At 35.1% G+C, this 14,574-nt stretch overlaps 1 protein-coding gene across 25 annotated transcripts in view; it reads right to left on the bottom strand.

Annotated features, from left to right (window-relative positions):
- The window catches only part of RIMS2 (regulating synaptic membrane exocytosis 2), a 576,029-nt gene that overhangs the window by 459,466 nt on the left and 101,989 nt on the right, over positions 1-14,574 (bottom strand). For 9 of the 25 annotated variants that reach the window (XM_088844714.1, XM_088844724.1, XM_088844720.1 and 6 more), the window contains exons 2-3: positions 11,983-12,015; positions 11,493-11,579 (exon numbers count right to left, since the gene is read on the bottom strand). The exons of the other annotated variants lie outside the window; for them this stretch is intronic. In XM_088844714.1, coding sequence (XP_088700840.1) covers positions 11,493-11,579; positions 11,983-12,015 — 120 coding nt within the window. The remainder of the gene's footprint in view (positions 1-11,492; positions 11,580-11,982; positions 12,016-14,574) is intronic. 25 annotated transcript variants of the gene reach the window in all.

Genomic DNA, 14,574 nt, shown 5'->3' with positions numbered 1-14,574 from the left:
TTCAAATGCATAATTAATCTATCATGAAGTCCTTTCAATTTTACTTCTTAAATGTGTCCTAAATCCTTCCACTTGTCTCTATATCCATGGTCAATACCATAGGCGTTGTTATCATCAATGCCCACCTAGCCTCCCGGCTAGGCTACTCACGTTCACACTTCTCCCCTTCTGCATACTACAGAAAAATTATCTTGTCATCTCACTGCTTAAAATACTCTAATGGCTTCCGACTGCTCAAGAAAAAGAAAAAACTTCTAATGAAGTCTTACAAAGTCTTGAATGTTCGCCCACACATTCACCTCTTCAACCTCATTTTTTGCCCTGTTTCTTTCCCTTCTTTCTGCTAAAGCTACTCATCCTTTACACTCACTATGGTGCATCTCATTACAGGGTGTATTTCATACATCCTCCTGCCTCCTCCCAGAATAGACTGCAACACATGCCTTTTTTTTTCTTTCTCTCTTTTTAAACCTTAGGTATCCAAAATAGAGTTGATCATGAGGTTGGCTTCGCTGATTCATGCTTGGCTCCTATTTTAATTAATTGTTTTCCCCTTCCCCAATGTGACTTCCCTTCCCTCAGGAACAAGTCTTTAAATTTTTCTAGTAAAATCTAAATAGACTATAGCCAATGTGTCTGTGGCTTATTTTGTATCAGATAGGTATTATTATAAATATTCTACTATTATTCCTATTCTACAGAGAGGCTATTTTTACTTACAGTCACACTGCTAGTAAGTAAAGCCAGATCCAAATTCAGCTGCAGAATCAGAGTGCTAACCCCTAGAAGTTCACACTTGAATGGATATATAATTTTCCCTATTTACATTTTATTCATCCCTTTGTTTTTTAAAAGTTAGCACTTTATTCTGGAAAAGAATAGACTTAACATGTATAACTGAATCACTGTGCTGTACACCTGAAACAAACATGAATTTACAGCAATCCCCATCGGTCACATTACTGTCTGAACTCCACCTCCTATCAGATCAGAAGTGGCATTAGACTCTCATAGGAGCATCAGCTGGAAACCGAAAGTCAAGGTAGAAAATCATGAGTGAAGTGAAGTTGCTCAGTCGTGTCCTACTCTTTGAGACCCCGCCAGGCTCCTCCATCCATGGGATTTTCCAGGCAAGAAGACTGGAGTGGATTGCCATTTCCTTCTCCAGGGAGAATATCATGAGACTGCCACAAAATAGAAATAAAATGCATAATAAATGTAATGTGCTTGAATCTTGCAAAACCACCCCCCCACCTCCCAGTCCATGGAAAAACTGTCTTTCACAAAACCAGTCCCTAGTACCAAAAAATGATGGGGACCGCTGCTCTGTAATATTGTGTCAGCCAAAAAGTTCGTTTGCGTTTTTCCATAACAACTCACAGATGAATGAACTTTTCGGCCAATCCAGTATTTCCAATAAAGTTATAATATTTCTGTAATGACATATTTACAAACACATACATGTTTTTCTCTGAGACATGTATGCAAGAATATAATAGATACACTCAAGTTCAGTAAATACTTCTAAACTTCCTTCTCAAATGGTTTAACTCAGCATACCTGCAAGCAGGGTATGACGGTTCCAGTTTTCTCTTATCCTTGCCAATATGTGATATTATTCAACATCATTTAAATTCATATTTTTCTGACTCCTAATGAAGTTCAGCCAGTTGGACTGTCCCACCTATAAACTACCTACTCATGCCATCCTTTACCAAAATTCTATTGGATTTCCTGGGGGCCTTGTTTGTTTGTTTTGCTGGTTTGAAGAAGTTTGTATAGCCTGTATGCTAATTCTTTATAAATTGAGCATAGCAAAAGTTCTAGTCTGACAAATAACTGCTAATTCTTTGTTAAGCAGAATTCTTTAATTTTGATGCATTCTAATACATCAGTTTCTCCCTGTATGGTTTGTGGGTTTGGTGGTCGGCTATAAAAAATTCTTACTTACCCCTAAGTCAGTCACAAAAAAATTTTATAATTTCTTCTAGGAGCATTATAATTTTGCCTCTCGCATTTAGGCTTTTAATCGATCTAAAGTTTATTTTTATATGTAATGTGATGCAAGAATTTAATTTCAATCTTTTTCACATAGACAGTCTATTTTCCCAGTACCATTAAATAGCCCATCCTTTCTTCCACTGATTTGTAATAGCAGTCTATCATATACTTAGTTCCTACATGTGCAACGGTCTATTTATAGAGTCTATATTTTGTTTCATTGGTTTTTGGTTTGTTCCTACTCCAAAACAACATTGTTAGAATCCAAATTCCAAATATAATGAAAGGTATAAAAGATCTTAAGAATATAAACATATATTTAAGCTTATAAATATAAATATAATGGTCAATATGTAATTTCCAGATAGTAGATATTGTAAGCCTTGTGGATCTGTCACAGCTACTCAACTTTGCCAAAGAGATGTGAGAATAGTCACAGAAAAGCAAACAAATAGATGAGCTTGACTGTGTTCCAATAAAAGTTTATTTACAGAAACAGGCAATGGGCAGGATTTGACCTACAGGTCATATTTTGTAGATCCCTGATATAAAGAGTCAAAGAGAATACTCACATTTAATTTAAAACTTTTCTTACAAATATTTAAAAGACATATGCAATAATATATCAATTTAGAAATACTTTTTTCCACTTTGTTAATTCAAAAAGGTATTTCACCCAAATTTTTCATGTCTATTTTCTCCATTCTCAACAAAGCAGCTCATTGAATTCAGTGTTTTCAAAAGTAATTTCTTCATTCTGAGTTCTTTAAGAAACAGACATTATTCAACCTGTTAGTTCCCAGTAATCCTGCTGTTCCTGGTAATTTAATGCCCAGTTACATAGATTTTTGTTGCTGTTGTTGTTTTCCCATTCATCTTTTAGGGGGGTTTTCATGATTTGCCTAACACTGACTTTCGTCAGATGATGAGTTTTAAGTTGTGCTTTCTATAAGCTCATGGCATACGGTTATAGAATGTAATCATTAAATGCAGTCACACACATTACATAGTGTTTTTAAAACAGCAGAGTGCAACCCAATACAAGGACATAAAATAAATTTAGCAAGCCAGGACTCACAGTTTAATGAACGAGATCAAAGTGTCGGAAAGAGTGCACAATTTCTTATAAATCTTATTTCTATTACACATATATGTATGTAGGTATGTGTATACTGGGTTATAGTGCAAAATATATTTTTTATGAATGGAATCTTTTTTTAAAAAAAGTATGAAAGTTACTGCTTTAATAATCAGCTGAGACAAAGGACTAATAAAAGAATAAAAACATATGTCATACAGCTGGCCATCCCAGCCACATACCAAGTCTCTCCTCTGAATTTCTAAATAGCTGCCTAAGCGACTATTACAAATGTAATGTGTTTCTAAAATACAAATATGATCATACCATCCTGTTCCTCTGCCTGGAATGCCTTTCTCTCTTTCTTGGCCAGATGCAGAGGCACTAAAACATCAAACAGTAGGGCACGGAAAGAAACAGTACCTATAGTATTATCAAATAAATAAGTGGGAAACTAGAGACATGGACATAGTAACTAGATTTAATGTTTGAAATATTTTTAAATAACTGAAGTACTTCATTGTTCCAAATAACTGCAAAATTTTCCAAATAATATGAGAAATAATGGCATCAGAATGTATACCACAGCACTACTCATAGCCAAAAACTGGAAACAATCCCAGTGCACAGAAATAGTAAAACATAAATAAATTGCAATATATTCAAATACTAGAGTGCCATACAGTCATGAGAATGAATGAAATATAACTAGATGCAATCATATGAATGGATCTCACAAACACATTAAACAAAATATTATAGACACAATATACCATGTGATTCTATTTGTTTGAAGTCTAAATATAAATAGGCAAAATATTATGTGGTGTTAAAAAAAATTCAAGTTAAAAGTCACTCCCAGGGGTGGGAGAGAGCCCTCCCTGGAAGAGAGCATGAGAAAGAGATCCTGGAAGTATGATAATGTTCTGCTTTTTGCATTCAGTGATGGCTTCCAGATATATTCACTGTCTGGCAATTCAGTGAGCTATATATTTTCAAACTGTGTGCTTATCACTACATATACTATGTTTTAATAAAAACTTTACTTGGCAATAAGCACTTTGGTACTTTTATCAATTTTTCTAAATGCACTGTCTGAACAAGTGATCTATCATCATTTTTCTTTATTTACTGATCCCTTTTTTTTTTTTTTTTGAGCCAAAAGGAATTTAAGGTGGTTCTAACCTAAGGTACATGACAGATGTAGTCAATTTTAGACCACTCAGGTTGAAGAATGACTATGCTGAACCTGGAAACATATTTATGTGTAGAAACTGCTTTCACTATGTCACAAGTTCGTGTCAACTGCTTTGATCAGTCAAGCACCAATAGCTTACAAGAAAACATCTTTGTCCATATCATCCTCAATCTTCAGAAAAATACAAGTACAATTTTTTAAGTAAGTGAAAGTGAAGTCACTCAGTCGTGTCCAACTCTTTGGGACCCCACAGACTGTAGCCCACCAGGCTCCCCCGTCCATGAGATTCTCCAGGCAAGAGTACTGGAGTGGGTTGCCATTGCCCTCTCCAGGTTTTTAAGTAAAATTAACAATACTTTCAATGACCCTTCAATTTTCATTGTCATTAGCCTTCAAAACAATAAAATCAATTTTGAGGCAGGTCTATCAGCTTTCTTCTATAGCTTAATAACAAGCTGCCCACACATTAAGAAATTTCACTTTTGACCCTAAAATCAGCCCTGTTGCAAGTTAATATGATTAAGCAAAGGGATCAGGTTATACACTTTGTCTTATCAACAGGTATAAGCAGGATTTCCAAAACATCTTTCTAAGGGACACTCTATGACATGAAATCTACAAATTGTGTCTTCTGAAGAGAAAGGGGAGAAAAACTGCCTGAGTTATGATGGGAAACTGTAATAAGTCACATTAACAATTAGCACTTCAGCAAAAGCCTCAAAAATGTTGCTCCTTAGACTCACGTTTCACAACTAAAAAGATACAAACAATTTTGCATGAACTGTTGGAAATCTGCTCTATTCAGTTCAGTTCAGTTCAGTCGCTCAGTCGTGTCCGACTCTGTGCAACCCCATGAATCACAGCACGCCAGGCCTCCCTGTCCATCACCAACTCCCGGAGTTCACTCAAACTCATGTCCACAGAGTCATCCAGCCATCTCATTCTCTGTCGTCCCCTTCTCCTCCCGCCCTCAACCTTTCCCAGCATCAGAGTCTTTTCCAGTGAGTCAACTCGTCGTTAGGAGACCTTAAATAAAAGAGTCTTAAGAATCTCCCAGAAATAGTCTTTGGAGAGAAAGAGCTAACCAACTCTTGGATCAAGCAGATAACACACCACACTAGACAGTTTCGATCTAAGAACAGAAAAATGATTTTCTAGTATCTCTGTTCCTCCTTTTAAAAGTTACTTTGTTGTCTATCTTATTTATTATTGTTCCCTGGAATCTCTAACGTTCAATAAGCGTTTCTCGGTATGCTTTCATACACTTTCACTGTTGATCTATTTTTAATCTCCTTTCACTGCCATCTGTGTGTGTGCAGCCTCAGTTGTGTCTGGCTCTTTGCGACCCCGGGGACTGTAGCCCGCCAGGCTCCTGCCACCTAGGAGAACGCAAAAAATTTCCTTGTAATCCCACTGACAAAATTGTAGGGGTACTCCCTGAAACACTATATACCATTAATTTCCTTCCTGTAAGAGGATACTTCTGTATTTGAATTTTCTTCACATTATTAACCTTAACTTTCAGTACTGTACAAATTAGGCCTTGATCTCAAGTCATTACAGCAGTTTCAGAAGACCCAAGAGTTCTAAGAGTGGGGACTAGAGTTATCTTTGCTACAACAGCATTCTTTTGGCAAGTTTTTATCTTTTAGCATCCAGAAATTAACGCCTCATTGCAATAAATGAGAATCAAACGAAACCTAACTGCAATTGATATTACTGTGTGGGTTCAATCACTTCAGTTGTGGCTGACTCTTTTGCAACCCCATGGACTATAGTCCCCCAGACTCCTCTGTCCATGGGATTTTCCAGGCAAGAATACTGGAGTGGGTTGGCATTTCTTCCTGCAGGGTTATCTTCCCGACTCAGGGATCGAACCTGTGTCTCCTGCATTGCAGGTGGATTCTTTACCCACTTAGCTACCTGGGAAGCAGTCGATGTTACCAGTGCTCACTATATATAGAGTTGCCTCTCTTCATGAGGACATGGACCTTCTAGAGTTCCTTGCAGTTAGTTAAGAGCCTTGTGACAAGCTTTGGGCAATGAACTGTGAATAAAGGTAACCTACCTCACTTCCTGTCTTACATAATTAAGAATGACTGTGAGTTCTCCCGTCTCTCTCTCTTGCTCAGATGCAGCAATCCTAACAGCTATGTGTTCTAATTGGCTTGCCAACAAGACGGAAGCAACCTGGATTGCTAAACTGCCACATGGAAGAGAATAATTCTAGAATCCCATAAGTAAGTCTTAAATCTTTTCATGGGCTAGTGCCCCTGGGCAATGAGTGTCACAAATGCTTCTCAGCTTTTTTTTCCCCTTTTGGAGAAACAGGAAGGTTAGAGAGGGCTGTAATTAGGCATTTCTCTACTCTCATGTTGGTTGGGCTCTGGTTAAGTAGTTTCCTTTCAGAATGAAAATCTCTTGGAATATGTCAAAAATGGTTACTTATCCCATCCACTGCTGGAAGTATGAGAGAATTTTTCACTGAGCTTGAGAATTTGGTAGAGTTCATGGAGGGCTTCCATGGTGGCTCAGCTGGTAAAGAATCCACCTGCAATGCAGGAGAGCTGGGTTCGATCCCTGGGTTGGGAAGATTCCCTGGAGAAGGAACAGCTACCCACTCCAGTATTCTGGCCTGGAGAATCCCATGGACTATACAGTCCATGGACTCGCAAAGAGTGGGATACAACTGAGCAACTTTCATTTTCTTGGGCTTCCCTGATAGCTCAGCTGGTAAAGAATCTGCCTGCAATGCAGGAGACCCAAGTTCAATTCACTGGTGAAAGGATAGGCTACCCACTCCAGTATTCTTGGGCTTCCCTGGTGGCTCAGCTGGTAAAGAATCCGCCTGCAATGTGCAAGACCTGGGTTCCATTCCTAGGTTGGGAAGATCCCCTGGAGGAGGAGTGGCTACCCACTCAAGTATTCTGGCCTGGAGAATTCCATGGACTGTATAGTCGATGGACTTGCGAAGAGTCAGACACAACTGAGCAACTTTCCCTTTTACTTTCATGGAAGTAAAACTCATAAAACTAGGGTAGGGGCTCCCTGAAGGCTGGACTTCCAGGAATTTTTAACTCCTAAGTTAGTCTACACTCAGTTTTCCGTATTTCAACAATGTCCTACCAGTTCTTGGCCCCAGTGTGTTCTACTCCTAGAAATTCTCCCTATTTACCTCTCCTTTCAGGGCACTGACTTGTCCCGTGACCTCACTTTTCTGATGGATCAAAGAAGAGTTAATTTTTCAGTTTGTTCAGTTTAATCCAGCTCTTTTCTTGTAAGGATAGAAGTGACAGCTTCCAAATTCTTTGTATATCAAGGAGGAAACCAGAAGTCTCCACAACATTGTTTTTAATTACTTATCAGCATGTTTGAATGTCAAACCTTTGAGAACAGGAATCATAGTCCTTTTATACGTGGATTCCTAGTAACCTGAATTGTTCTGGGCTCAGTCTTGGATATTCTTATCTGCTCTTCATCACACACTCTCTCACTGGGTCAGCTTTTCTACTCTTCTAGCTTTATACACCATACTGACAACTCCAAAAGTTTTGCCTCCAGTTAATCCATATCCTTCCTTCAAAGTTGGTTGACTTATTAGCATCTTAGACTTTTAAAATTTAAAACTTCAGTTTTAAAACTTCTAACCTGTTCATCCTTTCTGTTTTTTGATCATAGTAAAAGGTATCACCACCCAATAAATTCTTCCAGTCAGAAATCTGGCAGTCCTCTTTGATTCTTTCATCTTCCTTACTAACTTCCTCTAAATCTACTCCACTAACAAATTACATCATTTCAACCCCCAAATGTATCCCCAGTCCACTTCCCTCCATCTTCAGTGTAATCAACCTGGTCCAAGCAATCATAATCTCTAGCCAAGTCCTTCACAAAAGCCTCCTCGCTACTCTCTCAACCTCCATCCTCACGCACGCTACCGTAGAACAGCCAGATTGATTTTTATACATAAATTAAATCATATCACTCTCATGTTTAAAATTGTTCAATATGTTCGCTTTATACTGAGATTCAGATCTAAACTCCTTCTCACTCTCCAGAAAAGCACTGCCCTGGCTGAGTTCTACACCTGGTCTCGCATTCCCTCTTGTCTACTACATTCCAGCCCCAGTATTCTTCTTTGTGTCTCTCAAACCCTTCGCTACATAAAAACTTTCACCTGTGATGTTCCCTCAGCTTAAAAAATACCTCATTATCAAAGAGAATCGATCACTATTTTAAGTGGCCATCTCATTCTGATTCACATTTTAGGTTTTCCTACTATTTCAAAAGTACATTGATTATTTAACATGTCACAACCTGAATAAAACATGAATGTTCAAAATCATATTAATCCAATTGGTTAGTTTAATTAATTTGTATCTTTGATACTAAGTCACATATTAGGAGCACCAAGTTAAAATAACAGTTTCATTAAAAATCATTTATATTTTTTCTGAATATATTCTTTTTAATTATTCAGACTTGTTTTACACTCTACATATAATGTATACTACATTGCCTTACAGACAATTACATTTTGATATTAAAGTAAAAAAGTAGTGAAAGAAAGAAAAGAATTTAAAATTATTTAATTTGTATATTAGGCATTTTCTGCAAAGATTGAATGAACTGACAACTGAAAATCAGCTCAATCCATTTTCTATACTTCAACATTTGTGGAAAATCAAAGTTGGATACATTATTCTATTTATACCTACATTTTCACATGAAATACCCAAGTCAAAATTATATTACATTCAAAATCCAAAATTACATTCCTGTTACATTTTTAAAAACACCTATGAAATAAACAAAATTCAAAATTATAGACTTACATCATTAAACTTTTAAATAATCACAACATGGGATTTATAGAAATTCATTAAAATGAAATTACTATTCAGGAAATATTAGATTTTCAATACTGAGAGAATACTTATTCTACTATGAAAATGTTTATACAAAATATGAAAAGCATAAGTTGTACTTTCTGACATTTATAAATTAAAATAAATACCTAGAACACAATGCTCCAAAATAATTTAATAGATAAGTGAACAAGCAGACTGGATGTTATCCCACTCAAATGGTAGTCAGAGAGAGAAACCTTGAGATGATTTGGAAATAAGAAATCCTAGACTCTGATTGAGAAGAAGATGAATTAAAGAAGATTCAGAAGAAACCCTCATCTGTAGATCAGAAAGGTGAAAGGAAAGCTACTAAAAACTTATGTATCAGAAATCTTTAGCACCATAAGACTGTAAGATGAAGAAAGTAACTATTAAGAGAACCTATTAGTTCTGATTTTTTTAAACTGTATAGGTCACAGAACAAGAAAAATGAATTAGTTGTCTAAGAAACTTTAATGGAAATAATATTTATTAATATAGAATTAATTTTTAAAATATCACAAAGTACTAGTCTCTTCTCCTACAATATTCCTAGCCAAAAATCAAAGCAAATTGTATTATTTTTATTTTGAAATAAAGCTATTTCATTTCAAATATGCCTTGATCTTTGCCTATGCCAATCAAATGTTATTTTGTTTCAGTATTAGAAATCACTTTTCAAGGTTACTAACAAAATATCTATTTTATTTAATATCTACTGTAATCTAATAAATAATGTAATTTAATCTTGATTATTTTCTAAAACATACAAAGAAGATACATAACTGACATCATTTTAAATTGAGACAAAGTTGCATCTAATTATACATTGCTACTGATTTTACTATATTACCATGCTTCAGTGCCTTAGAGAAAAATCCGCAAAACAATAATATTTTGTGCAATTTTAACACAATTTTTGCTGATTAAAGAAATTATTTCTATCCCTCGGAATACAGTATTCTTTATAAGAGGATAAAACATATAAAACCAGTTGTGAAGACACATTTATAGAGTTCTTACTGTGGATCAGACACTCTGCCAGATGTCAAAGATAAAATGTAGACAAGACAAACACAGGTCTTGATTTCAACTGGCTTAAATATAGCAACAGTTTCAACTGTACATCTATCTACATTATCAACTATTAGGAGAAGCATATCACAGTACAGTTTTCTACTTCAATTGAAACTGAAACACTGACAAAATTTAAAATAAAATGCATACAAGATAACATAAAATGGATGAGGGAGTACCCTCAATAATAGCAAAACAAAATGACATTCTTTTAATATTTCCATGGGATATGAAGCATAAAAGGTGAAAATATCATATTCATAATCTAACAATGTTTGGTTGTAGGAATGGGCGGGTTGAAAATTGACGTGAGGTCTAGGAGAGAACAAGAATAGCTATCAGGAACCTTAAGATGAAACATTCAGAAAAACATCAGTATTTTTGCCTTTAATCCAAACTAGAAGGTAATGTCATAATTCCTATTTTTAGAAAGCACAGAGGCTGACTGGTAACAGCATTTCTGAGTAAGATGGCAATTATCACGGGGAGAGTGAAACTTACATCTATGCAATCTTTCTCACATTCTCCGAGTAACTTCCACTTTACAACATAAATAATATTTCTTGCACAGAGTTAAAAAGATACAAGTATGAACAACTTTTTCAAGAATGTGTTTCAACCTAGAAATAACTGAAATAAATGGAATTGACATATTTTAATGTTTCGGACCAATGTGAGAATACATTGCTGCATTTCCCAAATTATGTTTCATAATCTAATGAAATGTTCAGTGAAAACAGGACTTAGCAGTCACATAAATTTAGTTAAGATTATGTATTCTAACTGACACCTTTGGAGCATATTTAGACACTCAGAAGTATTACAATAAAGAAATTCTCCTAGCCTTTTAAAAAAAAACCTATATAAACTTGAACAAAGATTGAATCGGGGGGGGCGGGTCGGAGTGGGTAAATACGTCTTATGTCTTCAGGAATTACTTTTGAAAGAAACATGCTTTGGAATATATTGCATTATTGGAGATAATATTTTACTGGATAAATATAGATAATATAATTTATATTAAAGTTGGGGAGAGAATTACCTCTTTATTCTTACTACCCTATAAATTATCTTTGTTTTCATTTAATATTTCCATGGGATATGAAGCATAAAAGGTGAAAATATCATATTCATAATCTAACAATGTTCATTTCTGAGGAATGCTATTTCGAGGGCTGTATTTTAATACCTACTCTTCAGTATGTTATGCTATCAGAGATAATATTTAGTCTGTACAGATCAGCTTACTTACGTCTGGGGCTCCTTTTCATTTTGTTGTTTTTGCTGGGGCTGAAGAACGTTATTTACCAGTTCAGTGATCCCACTAAAGGGAAACCACCTGTTTAAATAAGCAAATAATGTGACTGAATAACCAAATGAATAAAACAACTGTAGGAAAATGTTTTCTTATCCATACTAATAAAAATACACAGGCACAGAAGCTACAGCCAATGGAAATATGAGCTTCAGTTATCATCCAGGCAGTCAGAATATAGGGAAATTAAGTTTGAACACTTAACCAGTCCACAAGCAGGCAGCAAAAAACTACATCTAGTCAGTGTATGAATGAAGTAAGAAGCTGCGGGCAGCTCTCTTACAAGCCAGAGAGTCAGAAAGCAGAAGACACACTAGCTGCAGCCTATCCAGTATTAGTGTGAGCTAATACCATCCAAGGTGCAGAAAGCAGAATGTGGCAAAGGTACAGAAGTCAAGCCTACTGAACTCTTAATACATTTACTTACTGTGTCGTCTGTGGTTTGTGTTCTTCTTTGACCCTAAAAAGATAAGTTTGCACAACTGAGTGCACTGTACTAGGAAGAAATTTCTATCTACAGATCTGTGGTCATATAAAAATGAAAACTGAGGTCTGCTACACAGAAAAGCTTAATGCTTTGCCATATATTTGAGTTATACATTTGAATTAATATGACACAAAAAGGAAAAGTTGAATCGTTTGTTTTATTAGAGGGCTAATATTAAAATTCTTCTGCTGTCTTAATGATTCCATGATTTGTCCTCAAGTTTTCTGCATATTTGTATTAATATTGAAACTGAAGCATTTAAAATCAAGTATTACATTAAATACAGTTACATTTGGTCTACTGAAGATGAACCGATTTCCTCCTTATTTTAAAATTTCTTCTTTAACATAATTGAAGTAAAGGTATAAATATTTTAAATAAAATGTAAAGTTTTATAAATGTATTTTAAAAGCCTTCCAAATGGACTTATTTACTTCACAAAGGAGCAGATAAAGAAGTTGGGGAGTTATGCATCCAATATACCTAAAAATAGCTACGAAGATAATTATGTGTATTAAATTTAAAATATTCATAAGCTAAAGTAAATTATTCATAAAACTATAAAAGACTAAAAATGCATTTACCCTATAATCAACTCAGTGCTTCACTGTTTAGCTGGATATTTAAAAGTAGAGAAAGCTAAAACACAAGGATAGTGATGCCTCTGAAATGTGGTTTCCCACACTTTGCCTGGGACTGGTCCTGAGAGATAAACCTGTGATAAGTGATTAGTTGATTAGTTTTTACTTTCCCAAAGAAAGACTATAGATTGGTAACTAACATGGATCCCCAGAATCTAGGACTTTCATTAGGGAACTATATTAACACTTAAATTAAATTCTTTTTAAAATTAAACTGATTTTTCCAGTGTGTTTTAACTGAACTGAACTGAACTGAATGATTTAATGAAAGGGTATACCCTTATACATTTTTGTGTCTCAATGAATATAATTGGTATTTATATATCTCTATATTGGAGAAGGAAATGGCAACCCACTCCAGTGTTCTTGCCTGGAGAATCCCAGGGATGGGGGAGCCTAGTGGGCTTCCGTCTGTGGGGTCACACAGAGTCGGACACGACTGAAGTGACTTAGCAGCAGCAGCAGCAGCATATTAACTAAAAAGAATATCTTCTGTTCTCTGCATAAACTTCAAAAAGTACAACAGTTTTAGCCTAGAGCTAAGGTGACATCATTTAGTATTTAAATAGAGATATGATGGAATACTAATAAAGGGTTATATTTAGCACCAAATATATAAGCAAACAAATACAAGCAAACTATAGTGACAATCTACCTAGAAAACTTATCATTGTATTTCTTTGAGAATAAGACATAAAAATCTCTTAATGTTTTAGAACAAAATAGGTCCTATGTAAGAAATTTACCAAACCAGTTTATCAAAATGGAGAACAATTCAAGATTATCCTTCACCAAATAATATGTATGTTAAAACAAAATAAACTCATGAAAGAGGAGAAGATATCAGAAGACATCCTAGGTGATTCTCTACAAGAAATCATATTTGCTCTTAATTAGTGATAAATGTTTTTATCATAAACAAATTTATATTAATTATAAATCAGTTTCTAATTTTAAAACGTAAGTTGAAATAATTAACAGACATAAAAATGTAAATTACCAATTCAGAAATTGTTTATGGGCTTTGTGAAATATATGTGAAATATACGAACATTTGCATCAGCTTCCCAAATAAAATATGTATCACAAGCATAACAGTATAAACATTTGTCATCTTTAAATACAATCAAGAGTATACAATTATCCTTCTTTTGTCCAATATATTAGATGAAATCAAACCTCAAGAGTATCTGATCACACTTAAAATTCATGCTAAGATAATAGTTTAAGAACTGGTAATATGGAAAAGTAATTATATATTTCTTGGACAGTACCTTAACATTATTAACAATAAACTTCTACATTCCTTCATTCCAGAAACTATATGAGGGACTTCCAGTTTCCAATAAAATATATAAAGAGCTTGGAAATCATCACTCCCATCCTTACAAGTAAAAGTGCTAAACAGACTGAAAATCAACAACCCTTCTCAGTCATCTAACAATTTAGGTCATAGAGTGGGCAAACTGAAAACTAGAGAAATAGACAAATGGATACAGTCTATCACAGTTTACCAATAGTACAAGCCCAGGAGCAGAAGCCCACACATGGGGCCAGTGTCTGTTGGAAGACTTTTGACATAATTGACCAACCGTTAGAGACTCTCCTTGGACTAAATAAAAAGTTTAAAATTCCAAGGAGTCCCAGTTTTAGGCATACCACCACACTTCCACAAAGCCCTACCAGCTGCTCGCTGTGAAAATCAGAGAAAAATTTCCTCCAGCAACCAGCAGCAGGAGCGGGGCAAAAAATATTTTTTTTAAATACTCCCAGAGTTCTCTACTCTTTTTAAGAATCTTAAATTCAGGGGAAAAAAAATTTAAGAGAGGCTAAGCAACTGAACATCTACTTCTGCTTCACTCACTACGCTAAAGCCTTTGACTGTGTGGAT

The sequence above is a fragment of the Moschus berezovskii genome, chromosome 16 (assembly GCF_049115385.1).
Source record: "Moschus berezovskii isolate FMDL1 chromosome 16, NW_MosBer_1.0, whole genome shotgun sequence".
In the NCBI taxonomy this organism is placed as follows: Eukaryota; Metazoa; Chordata; class Mammalia; order Artiodactyla; family Moschidae; genus Moschus; species Moschus berezovskii.
Note: the sequence above shows the minus strand (reverse complement) of the source record. Positions and strands in the feature narration are given on the sequence as shown.